At 37.1% G+C, this 20,557-nt stretch overlaps 4 protein-coding genes, 2 long non-coding RNA genes and 1 pseudogene across 6 annotated transcripts; 2 read left to right on the top strand and 5 right to left on the bottom strand.

The window, feature by feature from the left end:
* The first annotated feature begins 171 nt into the window (after positions 1-171).
* On the top strand, positions 172-719 carry LOC120132043 (annotated as a pseudogene).
* A 966-nt stretch (positions 720-1,685) lies between these two features.
* Positions 1,686-2,440, top strand: LOC120131939 (17.3 kDa class II heat shock protein-like). The gene has a single exon (XM_039148797.1). It carries the CDS (start codon positions 1,788-1,790, stop codon positions 2,256-2,258), a length of 471 nt encoding a protein of 156 aa, XP_039004728.1. The 5' UTR covers positions 1,686-1,787; the 3' UTR covers positions 2,259-2,440.
* Positions 2,441-2,555: 115 nt separating this feature from the next.
* LOC120131938 (28S rRNA (cytosine-C(5))-methyltransferase-like) lies at positions 2,556-6,427 on the bottom strand. The gene is given in 14 exon segments (XM_039148796.1): positions 2,556-2,902; positions 2,982-3,143; positions 3,234-3,317; positions 3,396-3,483; positions 3,764-3,825; positions 4,094-4,238; positions 4,410-4,463; positions 4,569-4,667; positions 4,969-5,054; positions 5,145-5,235; positions 5,237-5,281; positions 5,709-5,759; positions 5,921-5,979; positions 6,105-6,427. Coding segments are annotated over 14 exon segments (1,536 nt in total). The 5' UTR covers positions 6,346-6,427; the 3' UTR covers positions 2,556-2,633.
* A 1,132-nt stretch (positions 6,428-7,559) lies between these two features.
* On the bottom strand, positions 7,560-10,638 carry LOC120132130 (protein phosphatase 2C 77-like). The gene is made up of 4 exons (XM_039148954.1): positions 9,664-10,638; positions 9,238-9,543; positions 9,043-9,148; positions 7,560-8,304 (listed from the first exon to the last, which is right to left on the bottom strand). The coding sequence occupies exons 1-4, from the start codon at positions 10,576-10,578 to the stop codon at positions 7,970-7,972; spliced, it is 1,662 nt and encodes a 553-aa protein (XP_039004885.1). The 5' UTR covers positions 10,579-10,638; the 3' UTR covers positions 7,560-7,969.
* A 6-nt stretch (positions 10,639-10,644) lies between these two features.
* On the bottom strand, positions 10,645-11,926 carry LOC120132131. The gene is made up of 3 exons (XR_005516974.1): positions 11,582-11,926; positions 11,404-11,480; positions 10,645-10,949 (listed from the first exon to the last, which is right to left on the bottom strand). It is a non-coding gene; the product is annotated as an uncharacterized LOC120132131 (long non-coding RNA).
* A 1,516-nt stretch (positions 11,927-13,442) lies between these two features.
* Positions 13,443-14,096, bottom strand: LOC120131978. The gene is made up of 2 exons (XR_005516967.1): positions 13,997-14,096; positions 13,443-13,861 (listed from the first exon to the last, which is right to left on the bottom strand). It is a non-coding gene; the product is annotated as an uncharacterized LOC120131978 (long non-coding RNA).
* A 3,533-nt stretch (positions 14,097-17,629) lies between these two features.
* LOC120132188 (protein ALP1-like) lies at positions 17,630-19,301 on the bottom strand. Its single transcript, XM_039149005.1, has one exon. It carries the CDS (start codon positions 19,200-19,202, stop codon positions 17,748-17,750), a length of 1,455 nt encoding a protein of 484 aa, XP_039004936.1. The 5' UTR covers positions 19,203-19,301; the 3' UTR covers positions 17,630-17,747.
* Between the last annotated feature and the right edge of the window lie 1,256 nt (positions 19,302-20,557).

Raw genomic sequence — 20,557 nt, forward strand, 5'->3', positions numbered from 1 at the left:
TTACAGACTGTTCATTTATGGAGAGAAAATTACAGAACTTTTGCCTACCTTCTTCACAATTACAGACAGACTGATAAATCTCTAGAATAATCGTCTCTCTTGCTTATCCTCATATATATATATATATATGAATCAGTTCTCCTCCTTTCAAATCTATCTGAATCAGCTTAATCTCTCTCCTTGCATCACATAATCTACGTCCTTTCTTCTGTTTATTTCTAGAGCTTCGGGAAATCATGGATTTGAGGAGCTTGGGGTTCGAGTCTCCTTTCTTCACAATCCTGGGAGACATGCTGGACATCCCAGAGGAGCAGGAGAAGACCCGAAACAACCCGTCTCGAGCCTAAGTTCGAGATGGGAAGGCCATGGCGGCCACTCCAGCTGACGTGATGGAGTACCCGACGTCTTACGTATTCGTCGTGGACATGCCCGGAATGAGCAACGGCGAGATCAAGGTTCAGGTGGAGGACGAGAACGTGCTGGTGGTGAGCGGTGAGCGGAAGCGTGATAAAGAGAAAGACGATGAGAAAGAAGGGGTGAGGTACGTGAGGATGGAAAGGAGGATGGGCAAGTTCATGAGGAAGTTTCAATTGCCGGAGAACGCCGACATGGATAAGATATCTGCAGTCTGTAAAGATGGAGTCTTGAGAGTCACCGTGGAGAAAATACCTCCGCCCGAACCCAAAAAGCCCAAGACCATTGAGGTCAAAGTTGCATGAGAATCGTTGTTTGATTTTAATGTCAGTGTGAAACCGTGATTGGTCTTAATGTCATCTTCTCTTCACCATGAGCTGGATTCTATGACAGATCAATGTGTTTGTTGGATTAAAAACTGGGGAAAGAAAGCATTTGATGCTGTTTATACCTGACCGCGCATAGACAACAGACACCTAATGCTTTTAACATACCGGATGCTAAATTAACAACTTGAGTTCATCTCTTCGAAAACCAACATACCGATCCTTCCACGGCCCAAGGCATCTTAATATTTTTAATCTCTACTTATTATTTTAAACGTTTAAATTAAATTATAATATTCTTAATGTTTTTTATTTTAGTTATTTAAATATTTATATTATAATATTTTATCAATATAAATATTTTTGAAATAGTATATGTTCAAATTAGAATCTTTAAAGAAAATATGATATATTTTGTATAATTATTTTCATAAACAATATTTTAAGTATTTATTCAAAAATCTTTTCAAGTGAATCTAACATTTTTTTAATTTAAATCTATTGATTAATTAAATAAAGTAAAAATTTATTATTGGGATGATTTTTCAATCTAATTTTTTAATTCACCGTACTAAAATTAAGACAGTTATTTTTTTTATTAAACACCTAATCTTGCTTAAATAGATTATTTTAAATATTTAAGTACTTTAAATTGATTATTTTAAATACTTAAATACTTTAAATAAATAATAATAATAATTTAAATGCTCAAATAAAAACATGACAGTTAAACAAACATCAAAAAATATCTTCACCAAGTTAAACTTTACCAACAAAAATACCGGCCCACTACCCTGTCAGTCAACAGGGTAAGAAATTCTAGACCTTCCAAAACATTCTGGAAAGTGGAACTGTTCAAGAAAAGAAGGAAACGCAGACTTCTGGAAAACACTGGACGTTTTCTTCCGGAAACTTCCTGCCCAACCTTATAAATGATCTAAACCATTCACGAATTACCATCCAAGGAACGAAGTAAATCGGCATCCGAAAATCGAAGCAAGATCCAAACAATCTCGGCCAATAATCCACCACAGGAAAAGGAGAAAAATGGATTTCAGAATTGTGGGTTTAGACTCTCCGTTTCTTAGCTCTCTCCACCAAATGATGGATCTTTCCGAAGACTCGGACAAGATCCCCAACGCACCATCCAAGGTTTACGTGCGTGATGCCAAGGCCATGGCCGCAACCCCAGCTGATATTAAAGAGTACCCCAAGTCTTACGCCTTCATCATCGACATGCCGGGGCTGAAATCAGGGGACATCAAGGTGCAGGTGGAGGGCGACAATGTGCTGTTGATCAGTGGAGAGAGGAAGCGAGAGGAGGAGAAAGAAGGAGCCAAGTATATAAGGATGGAGAGGCGGATCGGCAAGTTCATGCGCAAATTTACACTGCCTGAGAATGCCAATACCGACGCTATCTCTGCGGTTTGTCAAGATGGGGTTCTAACTGTGACCGTGGAGAAACTGCCACCGCCTGAGCCTAAGAAACCCAAGACCATCGAGGTCAAAATTGCTTGAGCCAGTTTCACAATTACGGTCGTTGCTAGTGTAGGCCTTTAAATAAGTAGGCGGTTGTTGCCCTGTGAGTAGTTGTACTGTTTGCCGTGCTTGCTTTTGAATTTGTTGTCTGAGCTCTCTTTGTTGTGCTGTTGAAATCATGAAATGCAGTTGTTATTAAATACTACTAGTATTTTCCTGTATGTTTCACTCTCGTTTTAATAACATGAATGGCTGTCATGAATCAAATAGCCAAAGGGCAGAGCAAGTTCTACTGAAACTGGGAAAGGTGGAAGAAAATAACAACAGACGAAAAGGTATCAAAATGCAAATACAATACTAGGCTCGTTTTTCTTCGTAATGATTAGAACAGAGAAATATCTTCAAATTAAAACCTCAATGCCGCTGTTTGGTGAAGTTAATCCTCGAACTAGGTTTACAATGTGACAACATTTTACACATTCCGCCAAATATGATTGGCGTTAGAATTCTCATCTTTTTCTTGCTCGGGTTTCTCCCTTTACTAGCACGCTTTACAGGAGGACGAGATGTATCAGAATCAGGGTTTAATGATGGGCGGCTCATGGATCCGTCTTCCCTGATAAACAAAGCAATGAAAAAGCCTTCTTTGTCCTCAGCAGGGTCTGTCCGCAGCAAATGTTCAGCTGCAAGACAATAATGCATCAAGACATTTAGACTCGGTACACTCGAGAATGATATCAGGGGAAGAAATCATCAGCTTACAGCCTTCTAGAACAGGGAGACCACGACGAGGCCACTGAGGAAAGGGAGTTGCTAGTCGAAAACCATGGGATATGGCGAAGGGCAAAACGGATTTGACAACATCTTCGTTTTCAATTTGGTGGATGGAACAAGTGCTGTAAACTACTCTCTCAACTTGTGGAACTGTAGGTAGAAAACGTGAAACATAATCATTCAGTTATGCTCTTCAAGTATTTCCACGACCCTAACAGGGGGGCAAAAGGTAGTACTTACAGCTCAGTGCATGCTCAAGCGCTTTCTTTTGAAAGCAGGCCAGCTTGTTTATTCTCTCTGTTTCATCAATATTTGCAGATTGGCCTGCATAATTTGATATGATAATTTGCAAGAAAACACGGAACAATTTGGAGAGAACTAAAATCTACGAGCATTATATACCCGCAGCATAAGATGGAAGCAAATGATCCAATCTCTGAGCAATCGTACCAGATCCAGAGCAGGAAGGATCCAGAAGAATAGCACGGACCTGCAATGTATATTCACTTTACTCGAATAAGACCATGGCGTTAAAAGAAGACTAGAGAAGATAGACAATTTGATGTTAAAAGAAGAATAGCACGGAACTATACACCATGATGGGTTGAGCTGTTTCACTTTAATTGAAAACACAACTAACAAAAGAGCCATGCCACTAATTGCTATTCTACTTTCAGACTCATAACAGTCCAATGTAAAAAACTCTTTCCAAAAAAAAAAAAGAAGTGCCTAACCCATTTAACTCGGGACTCAAGTCGGGGAATACTTACCTTGGAATACAGAGAATCTTCAGGATCCAAGCCTAGAAAATCGCCATGAAAGACTTCAATGTCTATAACCCAGTTAAGAATAACATGTCACTGGAAAGATTTTCATAAAAAACACCAGGAGAATGATCAAGAACATATGCTAGTAGACGTAGATAACAGAAATGAAAACATATAATCCTGTTTAAGGATGACAGGTCAGTTAATGCATTATAAACAGGCAACATGGTAACTTATACAGGCCCTTCCACGATAGCATCCTGGGCAATATAGAAAAAGAGTACTACTCAAATAGAGAAAATCTAAATAATCACATAATATTTGCAAGGATACTACGTGCGCCGGATAGCCTGACAGTGTCTGTTAAACGTTTTATCCTTTCCTTATTCAGTTCACAGGCTATGACCTTTCCTTTCCCTCTCATAAGAGCAGCGAGATGCACAGTTTTGTTCCCTGGAGCTGCACATGCATCAAGAACCTTCACAAAAATATGGAAGTAAGCATGCCATGACTAGATCCCAACATCAAACTAAAGCAGAATTTGGACTTCTACCATATACCTAAAATGAATCTGTACTACGGATATAAAAATATTTAAATACAAAGAACAATATATAAGTTCATAATTTTCCCTAGCAAGAACACTTACTTCCCATCCTGGTTCAGGATCAAGAGCGGCTGCCACCATAGAACTAGCTTTCCCCTGTATAGTTGCCGATTAGCATCAAAAGAAATAAACTAAAAGAAACTGAGAAACTGCTCTTATATTCCAACAGTAAACAACTATATGATAGTCACTTATTCGTACTTGCATAAATATGCTTCCATCCATGATCAAAGGATGATCATGAAGATCACATTTTGGTGGGAGTTTTAATAAGTCAGGAACCAGGTCATCTTTTTGCACCTGTTAAGAAAATGAAAGATTTTAACAAAATAATACATCGAAAACTGGCCACAAAAGAAGATAAAAGACTAGAGATATCAGTAAATAAAAAACATAAGAAAGGATAAGAAGCTGCAAACTTTTTTACTAAATATAATGTAGAAACAACAAAATTAAGATAAGAACAAGCAGCAATGAGTGCATGCTACTTGATGAACCCTGGTAATGAACTCACATCACTCGTATTACTCTATATTACTATAGAAATTAGAACATTCAAAATAGTTCACAATACCCCAAAAGGTTTAGCTACAGAAAGTACCATGTACTGTTTCCTGAATTCAACTAAGGCAGAATCAACATCCAATTTAAGGGTGTTCACACGAACATAGCGGGGTTTTGAAACATCTGCAATAGACAGTAAGCCGTACATCAAGTAACGAATTAACAAGCAACAGAAGCACTTGATTGCAACAGAACATCTTACTTAACACATACCAGGTGTTTGATAATGATCTATCAAGTCTTCAATGCGCTTCATCTTTTTCCTCACTAAAAGCCGAGCTAAAGCAGACTGAAGAGGAACTTTTTCTCTGTACCAGAAATTTCTCCGCATCACCAACAAATGAAATTTCCTAGAAATCAGATTTAACGCCACAAGATTACAACGCGTACAACAAGGATACGGGACATTGGGGGGGAAATAGTACATGAAATATGAACCCTTCAGCAAATAACTGCAAAACCATTCTATAAAATAATGCTACAACTTATGAAAATATCTCACTTTCTTAGTTAGACAACCCAAGAAACATGGGAATTCAGGAATTGAAGGTAAGCGATCATATTCACTTGTTCGCATTCGAACTAAAAGTATGAATTACAAAGCATAAGAATCTTTGAGACATTAAACAGAGAAAAGCTTATGGCCAACTGCATCATGTCTCAACTCCGAAGAGACTTCGAGTATCAGTAAAATTCAAGAGTTTGCTTGTTATTCATAGGAAATTCACACACGTAAAAAACGTAAAATGGAAATGAGAAGCTAATGAAGATTCAAACCTGACCAAAAAGAACATCATATGCGATTATATAAACCAACTCCACTTGCCTCTGCAATATCAAAACAATAATTAGAATTATCAGAAGCTTCGCCAAGTTGCAATTTTACATCTCCAGTAAAACAATACTACAGCAAGAAAAGAAAATGCAAGCAAAGCGAATTAAAAAAAATCATCGCTTTCTTTTTTTACTAATAGCTCAGAAATTTTTACCTTCCATCTACTATTCAATATTTTAGCATCCTCTAACACGTCCTTAATGATAGGAAGATCTGAAAAAAATCAAATCCGGAAGCGTAAAAAGATGAAGCAGCTATGCTAAAGCTTCCAAATATTTTGCTCCTATGAACAAACAGAAATACTGAAAGAGAGAAAGTGAAGAATAAACATAAGTTACGTTTGAGGGTTTGACAAACGAGAGCGAAAGTAGCCTTCTTGTTCTTAACAGAAGGGCTATAAACGAGGGACTTTATGGAGCCAACGGCCCGTCGGTGAGCGTCTCCTTGGAGAACTGATCGTAGTACCTTCGCCGCCTCCCTCCTTGCGAAGTAAGAGGACCTCTCGGCGTTGCTCATTCGAGGCTTCTTCGGTTTCTCGGAGGCCGCCGACGATGACTGCTTCGACTTGAAACGGGCCATTGTTTGCAAGCGAGTGGGGGAACCTGGGAGGGAGGGAGCAAAGAGAACTCTGAAAATTCTACGCGCAGCTCAACTCAATCCAAACGCATAGTTTCCTGTTTGGGCAGCTAGGTCTTTCCAAGCAAAGGCCCATTTCTTTAGGCTGGGAAGTAAGTTTCAAGTCCCAAATTTGACCCAGAGTATTGTTTTATAGGGTAAACTACAAGTTTAGCACCCAACTATCACTTTTGTTCTGTTTGAGTGACCTAACTATTTACTTTTTCAAAATCAAACCTATCATTTAGTTTTGGTTTCATTGTGATCATCCATTGTTAAAAAATTAACTGTGATGTTGACGTGCCACTACAACATCATCACTGAAAAAATAGAAAATGACATGCTAATAGTTCCGTTAATTTTTTAACGATGGGTGACCAAAATAAAATCAAAACGTAATGTTACATATAATTTTGAAGAAAAAATAGTCGGGCGACCAAAATGGAATCAAAGTGGTAGTTGGGATACTAAACGTGTAGTTTACCCTATTTTATATCTATTAAAATGAAGGGGTTATCACTTTGAGGTACAATGCCTCCGGCTATCTGCTTCTTTTATTTCCAGGTAAGAGTTGTACTTAGCATTGACGCCCTTATTTACATATCGTTTATGCTATGAGTCCTGAAAACTGAAATTCAATAGCCATAGATTTTGATGCCATACTGCCTTTTGCCTTATGTATGAAAGAAAACAAGCCATGATGCTATGGCCTGTTACCTAACCCAGGAATATGCATATTTGTGCCTTTTTGTCCATCCTTTGTGTGCAGGATGATGCTTCTGTTGTCAATCATTGGCTACCATTAATGGATTCAACCTACGGCAAGGATCAGGCCGTGAAATGGACGGCTTATTGGTGAACGTTTTTTTTATCGATGTTGCGGAACTCTTGGGATACAATAACGGAGAAAAATGGATGGCAGTGTGATTTCAAGTTCTCATGACCTTGTCTCCACTAGACATATCAATCAATAATGGACGATATGGCAAAAGTAAATCAAGTACAAGAGATAAACATTAACACACATATTTCCACATGTATCATGCACTATGAGAAGAAAGAAAGCACCATACAAGGCCAAGAATGGATCACTTCCAAAACCATATGCATTGGCCGGCTTATTGTGCTACAAAAACCAGAATCATCTCGTCCGAATCAATCAATGGATTTAACCAATGGAAACATGAAGAACTGCACTACTATTATCTTCCAAATTTCCCAACTTTTTATATAAGCACAATGGGTTGAAATAACACGAAACAAGTACCTCTCGGAGTGAATTTTTTTAACTCGGAGGTTCGATGAATACAATTTCACACAGCGACAATAGCTTGGAATCGACATAACCTCCTATTTCCTACAGCACAGCTAAGATTTACAATAGCTAGAACCTCATATGGTTTACATCAAGATTCTTGAAACAATGGAGAGGTGCTGGAACGGTGCATGTTCTATATATAGTACATGAGAGACTGATACCCTCATAAAGTCTCCTCCCCTTTGGAAAACAAATGGGAAAAACTATATCGAAGCGTATAAAAATTTGTCATATAGCAAGACTGAAGATCGAAGGATGGTCGAGAGATCATCATATCTTACTCTTGAACTTCCTTTGAGCTTTCAGATCAACCACAAGTACTGTGATGTTGTCCTTGCTTCCTTTTTGAAGAGCTCGGTTTGAAAGGTATTCTGCTGCAGATTGAGCAGCGGGATCGATTGTCTCGCCCCTTTCTGATGCCAGTGTAGCACCATTCTTTTTGTGCCATTGAAGTATTCGTCTCCGAGCTAGGTCACATGCTTCTTCATTTGTCATTACATCCCATAGACCATCACTGGCTAAGATGAGGCATTCGTCTTCTTTCACTCTCGGAACGAACATTACTTCCGGATCCGGAATGATCCATGGCTTGAAATATCTATCACCTGAAACAAAAAGAATGGTCATTCTCGTTACCTTTTAATTATGTGTTTTTCACTCGACAAGATAAGCTTAGATTCTGTTATCCTACATGACTTAATGAAAGAAACACCTAAGCAACTATCCTCAAAAACCATATAAGATCAATGCCCAAATTTTAATCTAGAAGATACCACCCCGAGTTTGATACTGAAACAGTAGGAGGAATACTTTAAATACTATCAGAAGACGACATGATTCTTGGGAGACATCCTTGTTAGAAAAGAAAATTGACAACATTGATCGACAGAACCAAATTGCACAAATATTTACAATCTACTCCTCTAACATTCATTAAACTTGTTGCGAGAATCATAATTTCCTCAGGCCAAGCTGAAGGCATTTTATTTTATTATAAAACAGCTCTACCACTTTAGCAGTTTATACACAGAAAGTGAAGAAATGTTCTACATAGAATTCAACAACACAAAGTTACTGCATGCATCACCGCCGTAAAGAAGTGAAGACTTTGATACTAGGCAAAGCCATAGGAAATACACCGGAAGCTAGAGTAAAAGTTCAAGCAATACAGTAACAGTTTTTGGTCTACTACCCTGTCACCCCATTAACACACTTCAGCGGGCAGATAGAAAAAACTGTGACGAATTCATCCAATTCTGAAGCATCATTGTATATAATGGTAAAAAAGAAGAGTTCAATCCTATTGAAAATTAAAAGAAGGTTCAATATGAATGAACACATACCAATGGACCTCGACATTGCAAGAACACCAAAAACTCTATGACCATTCCACTGGATAACTTTGCCTCCAGCTGCTTCAATCCTTTCATATTCATCTTCTCGATTTGGCTGAGAAATGTGAAGAGAATAGAAGTTAAAAGGGTGTAAGTTACCAACAATAAGAAATACAAGATATAAAGGCACAATTTAGTCTGTACTTTATGGTCCACAGATAAAGCCATGGGCTCTTTCCCACGACATAGAACAGCTCTCGAATCTCCACAGTTTGCTACAATTATATGTGAAGAACAAATAAGGGCAACAACTGCAGTGGAACCAACTGTTTCAGGGGCAACAGGTTCTTGATCGGCTTTTCCTCCAATCTCAGCATCAACCTTAAGAAAACAATTTGTGAATGCCTTTTTCCACAGCTCTTGGCAACCATAGGTTATGCTTGCATTACTAACAGACTCTATTTCCTGAGCCAAGGCAAAATGAAGACGCTCTCGACAGTAGTTTGCAACCTGTGTACAATGGCAGCGACCAAGAAAGAAATTCACTTCCAGGACATCTAGTTAGTGCATGATATATTGGAAAGACAAGAAGGTTAACATGATAGATATAGATGAAATTGCCAAACTAACCTGTGAACCTCCATGACCATCATAGACCCCAAAGAAGTGAGCAGTCTGATGAGCAAAGTCCCCACTAAGGCCATCAAGTATCTGATCACCAATTAGCAATTGAATTGGAACCTTTAAAAACCGAGGCACAGCCGCAACTGCATCTTCCATCTCGGGTCTTCTTCCGCATATAGAGGTAAATCCCCAGAGAGGCACATATTCCACCTCAAACACACTGCGCCCAACTGGAGCTGATATACTCCGTTGCTTTTCGAGAGCCAATTGAAGAATAGCTGCAGATGGCTTCTGTTCAGACCCATCTCCAATCTCTTCTTCAAGGTTTACTGCCACAGAAAGAGGATCACTAGCAAACTCTTTTTCAACGTTTGACTCCACAAAGTTGGTGCCTTTTGCAATTATATCTACACTGCAAGTGCCCTTCTCCTTGTCCACACTACTTGGTGTTCCTACATCAGATGTAGCATCAAAACTAATGAAATCCTCTCCGCAAAGGCTACTGGTCTCACTTGCAACCGATAGTGAACAAGAGCTGTCAAGATCGAAAACGCGATCACCTTCCAGAGACAAAGAATCTTCCTCCTCGCTATCACGGGCTATAACATCATTATTACCAATCCAACTATCTTTACTATCAGACATCATATCCAAGGAGATTGCTCTTTCTCCCTTGACCTCTTCTGTCAGTGGCACCTCTGTGCTACTTTCTTCTATCTCCATATCGACACAGTTACAATCCACATCTTCAGCAGAACCTAAATTGTTAGTACCCTTGGTTTCGGAGTCGATTAAAACATCAGCAGGGTTAGCCATAACCTTAAGTTTTGTCATGTCCATACGGGGAGCAAAGTTTGAGTTTTCACACACCGAGTTACGTAATCTAAATGGCACCGCGACCGTAAGAGACATCTCCTCCATCGAAATCCTTATCTTGGCAGTACAAAAGGTTACCGTCCAACCCCTCAAAAATCACACAACCTGTCATTGTTCAACAAAACTATGAGCTTCTTCTGATATAAAGAACAACGATGGAACGTGAATGGTGGATTTTAGGAGACCATTTCCCATGCCTCAATCAAACTAAAAGGTGTCCAAAAAAAGGATGCAAGTTCAGGTGTTGCAAACTGTTTGCGAGTAAAAACGTCATTGAAAGGAAATAGGTTAGTCAGATCTGGTCCACTACAAGTGGATCCAAACTTCCTATTTGTGGAAATTATTAACCAAAAACTGTAACTTTAGATTTTGGTTATGCTTTTTTCTTCTTCTTCTCTGGAGTCTTCTTTATCTACCTTCATCAACTAAATTTAAGACAGAAAGAACCAAAGAAAACAACTTAACATCCACAGTTCACGTAAATCAAATATATATATATATATATATATAAAGACAACCACAATTACGTCAAATTGAAAACCAAACCTTTTATCCTCAAAACACAAAAAGAAAAAGACTTGGATAGAGGGAAAAAAGAAAGGTTCATGAGAAAGAACTCAAAGAAAGGCGATCTCTCCCAAGAATCACAGGAAAACCATACAAAAGATAGTACTTTTTCCTTTCATATATAAATTAAAGAGTTCCATGGATCTAAGGAAACTTTCTCATCCTCTTGTAATTTTGGCTCTCCCCATCAGCCACCACCCAGTCCCTCCTCTCTCTCTCTCAAATAATTGGCTATAAATTATAAATTTAAAAAATGAATATAAATTTAGAAACTTTAACTAAAATGGAAAGAATGACAACTACCTAATTTTGTCAACCGTAGTAAAGTCTTCTACTTCCCCCTCTCTTTATAGTTGTTCCAAGCAAGGACCATTTAACATCTGGGAGATGAGACATGGGAAAGGAAACAAATCAAATGAGTAGGAAATTTAAAGATGCAGACTTCGAAAGAAAAAAAAATAAAGATATGGACTTTGCTTACCATTAAAATGAAATTAAAGGTTATGTAGTAGGCAGCTCAAGTGGTCGTTTAGGATTCAAAAGACTGCTTTTTTCTGCACCAAAAGAAAAACTTTTTTATATTATTTTATATTTGATTCATACTTACAACAATAATATCCTGGGTGTTTAGAGAGTTGAAGGAACAAAAGAAAAGGCGCTGGAGGAGAAAAAGTGGGGAGAAAACTTCATGTAAAATGAAATACATAGATAAAATGAAAAGGACAGAGAGGAAAAAATGAAGGGAAGAGATGACAAATTACGAATCTTGAAAAGCATACTAAAGCATCTCCACCATCCCGTGGCTCATGCTCTCTTTCTTTTGTCCTAATATATATATATATATATATATATATATATATTATTATTCATTCTCCAATCATACAAGTTCCTTTTTTTCTAAATTATATCTTTCTATGGTAAATTATTTGGTATCTCGGGTTTTTTACGACAACAACAACAAAACCCTTATTCCCATATGCAATGGGGTAAGGGGGAGGTAGGGTAGTAGGCTGATCCCAACGCCAGGTTGAGAGCAGCTTCCGTGGAAGACCTCCGGCAGTTAGAAAATTAAAAATAAAGATAAGATGCAAATACGTATATAAATAAATAAATAATTCCCTACAATAATCACTAGGATTATTGGTGGTTTATCTTGTTTATGACTTTATCTTGTTTATGACTTCAGTAATTATCTTATCAGTTATCATCCAAAAGCAATGGAAAAAATTAAACAGAAAAAGAAAGACTTACTGTTTTTTCGTTCCTCGATTTGTATATGATTAGTTTTAAGTTTGGTGAATGAGTATGATAGTAAGTCAAAATCAACCAAATTTTTTACCTGCCTCGATTGAAAAGTATAATCCCACCAATCTGGCAATCTCTCAAACGATTACAGCATGTCTTTCATGTGGCAAATCTCACCTAAACAATTGATTTATACGTCAAGTGTATAGTTAATCTATTGGCTAAAGCTTGACCTTTAAGCCACAGTAAGTATTTGGTTGCATTTTAGGTAAAGGCCAGCTTTAACCTCCTGTTTATCACTAAAAAAAATCTACAAATTTCGTTTTTTAGTTTCCTTGTTAGGACGACAACTACTACTACCACCACCTTTTTAAGTCAGTGGGAAATGGACACTTTCTTTAAGGCACGAAACCTCTTGCTTTTCCATGGATTCAAAAGTGAAATAATCTAAGCTAATATCATTTCCTCTGAGCAAACCACATGTGTCAATCCTCAAGGACCGGTCAGAGCATCCTAAATTCTCAGTTGCAGGCAAAGAAAATAATCTTTTAGTCTCATGTTGTCACCTAACAGAAAAATAAGAATGTCAGAATCTTGCCAGATTTTAATGTTCAGGTTGGTTGATCATACAATATTCAATCACAGATGGTTTCAAATGCCTCTCAATAGACTAACAATTCATTCAAAGTAGTATATTTTTACATGTTATAATCATATTTGTATATCATATAAATTTTAACATGTTAATAATTAGTGTTTCATACAGTAATCATTTTCGGTCAATGGATGCATCATGATATAGACATGCTGTCAACCCAACTAACACTAGGAAAAATGGAATAGAGAATTGTGGTAATGGTCCACTGCAGCAATTTTCAAGTGGTGTTTTCCCTGAGGGAGTAGCACTTAATAATTGCATCAATGGCCAAAGAAAGAAAAGGGAAGAACTGCTTAAAACTGGTCAATGATATATCATTTCCAGAAGTGGACAAACTTGAAAAAAAATCGTAGGGAGTGCTTCAGTGGACAATTTTACTGAGATGAAAGTTTATCAGCAAAATGTATTTCCTCAAAGCTAATCTCTAGTTTTTGCTAATCACACAACAAAAGGGGAATCATTGCTCTCAAAATGGTTTAATAGAGTTTCTCAGGAGTTTGCTATCACTTAAAAATTTTGACCAGAAACTGCCACTAGAGAAGGCAAATTTAACCAAAGCCAACCTGGGCAGCCAGTGCCAGTGCATCAAGTTTCTGAACCCTCATCTAAATTCTAATACATAGCGCCTTTTTGGCTGAAAAAAGGGGTCCTTGCTTATTCTACCAGTCAACCAAGAACTGGGTTTTAAAATTTCTCTTTACATACTTCTGTACACTTAACAAAGTGGTTCCATATTTCAATGTAAGAGGTTGTCCCTTTAGTTACTTTATGGCATCATGGGATCACCTGCTGATGCAAGCATTTGCATCTCTGTTTCCTCGGCTGATCGCATAGTAGAATAACCTACCCCTGAATCACCTGCAGATGTTCACTTATACGAGTTTTATAGTGAAGGACAAATCATAACATTACCATAATGGTAGAAAGTTGAAATGAAAAGAAGAATAAGACAGAGAGAGAGAGAGAGATACATCAAGGAGAAAGATTCATTACCATATATAGAGTCATGGGATTGTTGTTCCATCGATGGATTCTTGAAATCTAAACAAGTAAAATAGTTTAGTGAAGTGATATCAAATCTCTTCACTAGTTAAAAGAAAAACTGGATACTGGAAGGTCAGAAAATTAAATATTATATTTCCAAAGCACTGGTACATTTTGCATCTATTTTATATGCTTGCTTATAGAGAGATTACACAAAATATCAACATATGAGTAACTTTCTTCCCTTACAAGTTCCGTGAATTGAATGATGTCGACAAATCTATCATTTTAAGGTGATCTTATTTGGAGAGTGGTTTTCAAGTCTTTGGGACAACTTTATCTTGCAGGTCTAGAGGCCAACATAGTTCAATAACCAGTTATTTCACTCAGGTTCTGCTGGAAATTTACACCATTTTGCCAATGTTTATGAACTAGAGACAGATAATATGAGGTGCGGATTAAGCACATCGAAATGATCTTTTGTAGTAGCACCATGTTTGCATGTTACCATGATGAACATTCATTGATTGGTCCTTCATCCTAGCTCCTTTCTCATTGTCATCCACTGGTCTAAATCTAACTCCTCTTCTATACAAATTATAAATCCGTGTTTTTTCTGTTGTTCTGTAAACAGATTCAAATGAGTTGCAACTTGACTACCTAAAACTATTGGCATACCAACCTGCCAGAAGAAAAGGTGAAGTTGCAAAGAAATCGAGGCTAATACTTTCCCGGTGCAAAAAAGTTCCAGATCACCTGGGTCTAGTAGTAGAACCCCCTATCAACGTGTCCGCCTACTATTAGACGCTTGCAGTGCTTGGTCACGTGATGATATCCCATTAATGGGTCACTTCTGTGTTGTTTCAATCTAATACTTTCCCCAGATTTGGGTTTATGAAGATTGCTTAGACTACACTTTAATCCACGTTGAAGCTTTTAATGAATTAAAGTGTCAACATACAATTACAGAGCAATATCTTGAGAACTAATGCTGGTTTTAGTTATGAAGTTTATGTCATATAAACTGATCTTTACTCACTAAGAAAACGATTACTGATACTATTTGGTGATTATAAAATTTATAATCCCTTGCGTCCTTTCACGTAGGGATTACGTCTGTCCACTTGAAACAACATATCTAAAGGACAACAATCAAACAATCAGGACTTGAACGAAACCTAAACCACATTCAGACCATTTGATTTAAGCCTAAAGGTTGGGGTTTCAATTTTGGGCTCCTTATAACTTTTTAAAGTTTGAACAAGACAGAGCCCACTTACATTTCTTTCGCCTAGGCCTGTAAACGAACCGAACGCACACGAACGGAGGTATGTTCATGTTCGTTCATTTAATAAATAAACGAACATAAACGAATACGAACATAAACGAACAATTTTTTTTTTCATGTTCGTTTATTAAGGAATATAACTTGTTCATGTTCGTTCATTTAATAAACGAACACGAACATAAATGAACATAAACGAACATAAAACGTTGGAGACCCTACCTTCCATTGTTCTTTCATGAAAAATAGTCGACAATGCAAATCAACCAAATCTACAGTGATAAATAGCGTAAGAGCTTATTAGCAGTGATGAAATGTTTGAAGATATCAAATATTTCGATCGATCTTTTAAAGATATTAAATTATTCACACGACTTTAATTTAACGCTATAACATTTATCTTAGTGGTCCATGATTACATATGAACAATCATTTTCCACTACGTTATTCTAATAAATTCGTCGGCTAAAAGTTTTGTGACATCAATGTCAGACTTTAGTGAGGTTTGTTAATAATGGTCATTTCCGTTGACAGAGTAGAAAATTTAACAGCATGAAGATTTCGAACGGTACAAATTGGACTACAAGGCAATAACATATATCTGAAATCCCTTCGATGCTACATATCATAACTGATATTATTGCTAAACCACCATTCAAAATTTTAACGTACCTAAAGTCTACTCCACAACTAAAGGTCACACAAGAACTATGAAAATAAAAGTTCATTGTCCAAGTGTATTGTCTACTTATTAATGGGTTCTTCTTGGAAAACCCATTACTTTCGTTATTACACTCTTTTTCAGAAATTGCATAGAAACCTTTGTTCTGTTTTCTGCAAATTCTATATATTTTTCTTTTTACTGATATTCATATTCTTCCGATTGTTACCTTTATCTTCCCATCTATTTCTAGAAAGAAGTATGATATTTTCTTGAGTTTTAGATGTGAAGATACCCGCAATAACTTTACATATAAACTATTAAGTCATATAAAACAAATAAAGAGATGAAAACAGACCTGTAAAAATTCAGATTGCACTATAATATAACTTGTTTTGAAGTTTTCGGCGATCGTCTCCACTCTCTAGTGAACACTAGGGTTTGAGAAAAAAATGGAAAATGAATATAGGTACGAGGTGCCTCACGGGTTAACATATTGGATTTAATCTCCAAATAAAATTAGGTTAATTATGGAGTTGGTCATCAGAATATCAGATTAATTACTATTTTTAAGATACTTACAAATTGGTCACCAAAATTGATTTAAGAAGATTGGGTTAAACATAAATGAATGAACATAAACGAACATAACCGAACGAACATAAACAAACATAACCGAACGAATATAAACGAACATAATTGAACGTTCACGAACGTAAATGAACGAACGAGACCTATGTTTATGTTCGTTCATTTAATTAAACGAATACAAAATCTTGTTCATGTTCGTTCATTTAATAAATAAACACACTTAAACGAACTTCCCTCAGCACGGTTCATGAACGGTTCGCTGAACGTTCAGTTCATTTACAGGCCTTCGCCCTCAAACCCCCTCTCACTATCACCCAAACCGTCGATGGCAATAGCTTGATAAGCAAAGGGGATCCGTAAATGGAAAAATAACTAAAACGATCTCAACATAAATAATATCACATATAGATCCTAAACCTTAAATTCAAAACTGAATAATAAATATTGTAGACACTAAATCCTAAATCTTAAATTCATAATCGAATAATAAATCTCTTAACCGTTGAGGTTGTTCGGTTCGTGTTACGTCATGATATAAGCATTTTTTAGTTATTTTCATGGTTTTTATGAATTCGGATTGTCTGAATTTGACAACTGGAGGCATTTTTTAGCATAACTACCGGTATCCGATCTAGTGATCGACTAATACGGATCGGATATTACAGAGGTAATAATGACCCTCCTAAACCAATTTGCTCCATTCGTAACTGTTAAGATTCTAACATTTAATTTTACTTAGATCTAATAATTCATCCCGGTAGATCACCTAATTGTTGGTTAAATGCAACACATTTGGGCTTTTCTTAAAACAAATGCTTTACTTAAAAAATTTCATTATGAACGTGGGGTTGACTGCTAGCTAAAGCCGATATCTCACGTTTTCTGGCATCACGCACAACAAGAGTCGCAGACTGAGTGTGAAAAGAATCGTTTTTACCACTGCTTTGTTTGTTACAGAATGTTTTGACAAAGACAGAGATTAAGATGTTATGGTTGAAATTCGCCGTTTCATTCACATTTTTATTCAACAAATCCTGGAAATACGCACATATCATAATGTAAATGTTGAGCTAAAACTAAATGTTTCACTTGCAAGAGGGAAAGATATAGTAATAATTTTACACATCCCCTACAAACAAATTTACAATTAATCCCCACAACAGTGTTATCCTACATTGCAAAAAGATGAATCCTTAACCCTTCAAAAGAAGAAAGAATAGTGGTTACAGAAAAGCAGTCCCAGCAAGGCCATGATGTAAAAGATTATGAGCAATGGCATCTCTAGCTTTCATGGAACTCGCCGATTTCAAAGCAACTTCAGGGACCATTTCATCATCAACAAGCTCGAATTTCAAGACCGGGTCAATCCCTTCGTCCCTGATTTCGCATATATTATGCAAAACGCAGCAAGCTCCGAGTACGACAGGCAAATCCTGCAGCTTAACCTCTGTCCTTTTCTGCAAACAGCACCACCGCCCCTTCAATCTCCCAAACGCTTCCTTTGCCACCTTTTGAATATCCCCAATCTTTTCATTGAAAGCGTGTTGCGTCCACGTCAAATGTTGTTGCGTGTAAGGAACCATAACCCAATCCATTAAGGGATACCCTGAACCCCCAGCGATCCAAACTCCTTTCAGTAACCCCCCGTTTGCCCTTTGATAAAGAGCTGATTTTTCAAGCACTTGGTCGTCGTTCATCGAACCTGGCCACCCTATACAAACATCAGTGAAAACTCCCCTGGGATCGACGACGCCTTGTACGGTGATCGAGTACGAGGTTTTCTGGTTCCGCTCCGTGTGTCTCTTGTTGAAATACGCCGCCACGCTTATCTTGGGTGCTATGATCGGGATGTGCGTCGTGTACATTGATCCGACGACATTTGGTACCCCCGACATGTTCTCGAACTCTTCCTTTATTTCCCGTAATGAATCGTCGTCCGGCCAGTGTAAATACTTGGGCATCAAAACGCTGCGTATCGCAGAGCAGACTTCAAGGATCAACTTGTGACACGTTGAGATGCCCAAACCGAACCGTTTCGAGACGAGCCGTAACGGTTCGCCCGTTGCTAACCGCCAAATGCAAACCGCCACTCTCTGCTTAACGGGGATGGCGGTCCGTAGCGTCGTGTCTTCTTTGGCGATAACGGAGTTGAGCTCTTCGCAGACGAGATCGAACGTTGACTTGCTCATCCTAAACGCCTTCTTGAACTCTTCTTCCGGGTAATCGGGTCGGTTGCACTCGTCCCACCAAGCCTTGGATCTGTCTTTCACCCATAATCGCCTCTGCTGACCCGTCCCGGATTGGTTGCTTTGTTGGTTGGGTGATTGGTTCTCCGTTTGGCTAACGGCGGCGGCGACGGATGCCGCCATGGCCCGGGACTTTTTCCGCTTCACACGGTCGTTCTCGTCGATTTCGGAGTAGTAATCTTGGATATTGGCATAAAATTCGAGCATGGTCCGAGTTTTTCTCTTGTGATTGGACTCCAAAATCGATTTCTCTTCGTTGGATGCCTCATTTTGCTCTTCGTGATCTCGCTTTTCTTGCTCTTCAAGCAACAGCAGCGAAGTGATGATACCATTCAAATCTTTCTTCTTGGGTTCGTGGCCGGTGGAACAGCTATCTGCATCGTCGGGAAATGTATCCTTCCGGCGCCGCTTGTAATTGTCACCGTTATTCATTTCAAGCAAAAAGTGAAGAAAAAAGAAAACAAAATTAAAAAAGCGTTCTTTCGGGATAGCAGAGCTGAGCGTTTTATATATGAAAGGAAAACGAAATTAAGAGCAAAATTAAAGAGGCCAAATTTGAATATTAATTAATAAAAATATGGTTTTTATTTTATGTTTTCCTCCTCTTTTTTCCGTTGGGGAGAAAGGTGTGAAAAGATTGGAGTAAGTGTGAACGCAAAGAGATTCAATTATTTAATTTCAAATTGCGTGTACGTGATTTTTTTTAATAATTTAATATAAAAAGTAGTCAAATACGATACAGGTGTTAAATACAATAATGTTATAGAAAACAAATAATAAAAAATAAATGCTTCGGCTGTTAAAAAAGAGAATATTTTTTTAATATTTATCTTTGATGGAATAATAGTAATTATAAATATATTTGTCAGTAAAACTACAAAATAAACTTTAATACATGCTTATAATTATTAATAATTACCATTTCAATTTCATAATTTTAGACTAAAAATAAATATTAAGTCAAACCTTTGACTTTTTTTAGATAGGAAGGTGGCAGGCGGTCGGTGTGGGGCGGTGGAAATGAAATTACGTGGATTTTCCAATTTTCTTTTCTGTTTGTCTAGTATGGTAATTTCCGCGGACTAAAGTACTCCAATATCGTCATAGAAATAACTAAATATAAAAATAATATTTGTTAATAATTGAAAATGTATATCAAAAACTAAAAAAAGTAATCTATTTAAAATTTTATATTATACTACGAATCAATCTCACTGGTTAAAAGAATAATTGTTGTTCTTAGAAATCACGAGTTCAAACATCAGCCAGCTGCAACAGGGTGATTAAACGTTCATTATCAATTACAACAACAACAACAAAACACAATTTCCATATGCAATGGAGTAAGGGAGAGGTAGGGTAGTAGACTGCCCCCAACGCCAGGTTGAGAGTAGCTTCCGTGGAAGACCTCCGGCAGTCAAAACGTTCATTATTAATTGATTAAGAATATTTAGAACATATACTACTTTGTAGTCACCTTATATATATATATATATATGTGTGTGAGAGAGAGATACATATTGAAGATTAGTGTAAATAAAGAATATAAGTAGGGGAGTTCAAACTTCGATTAATATATTATTAACTAAAATTATTTATATTATTTATATATTACATATTATTTATATATTACAGTGTTTAAACTTCAGTTTCAAATGAATTAAAACGGTTAAATTAATCAAAAATATAAAATATTTAATATATTATAATTATTTATAAGTTTTGGTTAATTCAATTAACCAACCGAATAACTAAACTTTGGTCGGTGATTATTTATTTTTGAAAAA

This window comes from Hibiscus syriacus, unplaced genomic scaffold (assembly GCF_006381635.1).
Source record: "Hibiscus syriacus cultivar Baekdansim isolate YM2019G1 unplaced genomic scaffold, ASM638163v2 tig00110557_pilon, whole genome shotgun sequence".
In the NCBI taxonomy this organism is placed as follows: domain Eukaryota; kingdom Viridiplantae; phylum Streptophyta; class Magnoliopsida; order Malvales; family Malvaceae; genus Hibiscus; species Hibiscus syriacus.

Bases quoted from the DNA above. Each gene is read 5' to 3' on its own strand.
- LOC120132188 (XM_039149005.1), bottom strand. From the start codon at position 19,202: ATGAATAACGGTGACAATTACAAGCGGCGCCGGAAGGATACATTTCCC.
- LOC120131939 (XM_039148797.1), top strand. From the start codon at position 1,788: ATGGATTTCAGAATTGTGGGTTTAGACTCTCCGTTTCTTAGCTCTCTC.
- LOC120132130 (XM_039148954.1), bottom strand. From the start codon at position 10,578: ATGGAGGAGATGTCTCTTACGGTCGCGGTGCCATTTAGATTACGTAAC. The intron at 9,544-9,663 runs GTTAGTTTGGCA...CATTGTACACAG, and splicing joins ATGGTCATGGAGGTTCACAG to GTTGCAAACTACTGTCGAGA. The intron at 9,149-9,237 runs GTACAGACTAAA...CACATTTCTCAG, and splicing joins CTTTATCTGTGGACCATAAA to CCAAATCGAGAAGATGAATA.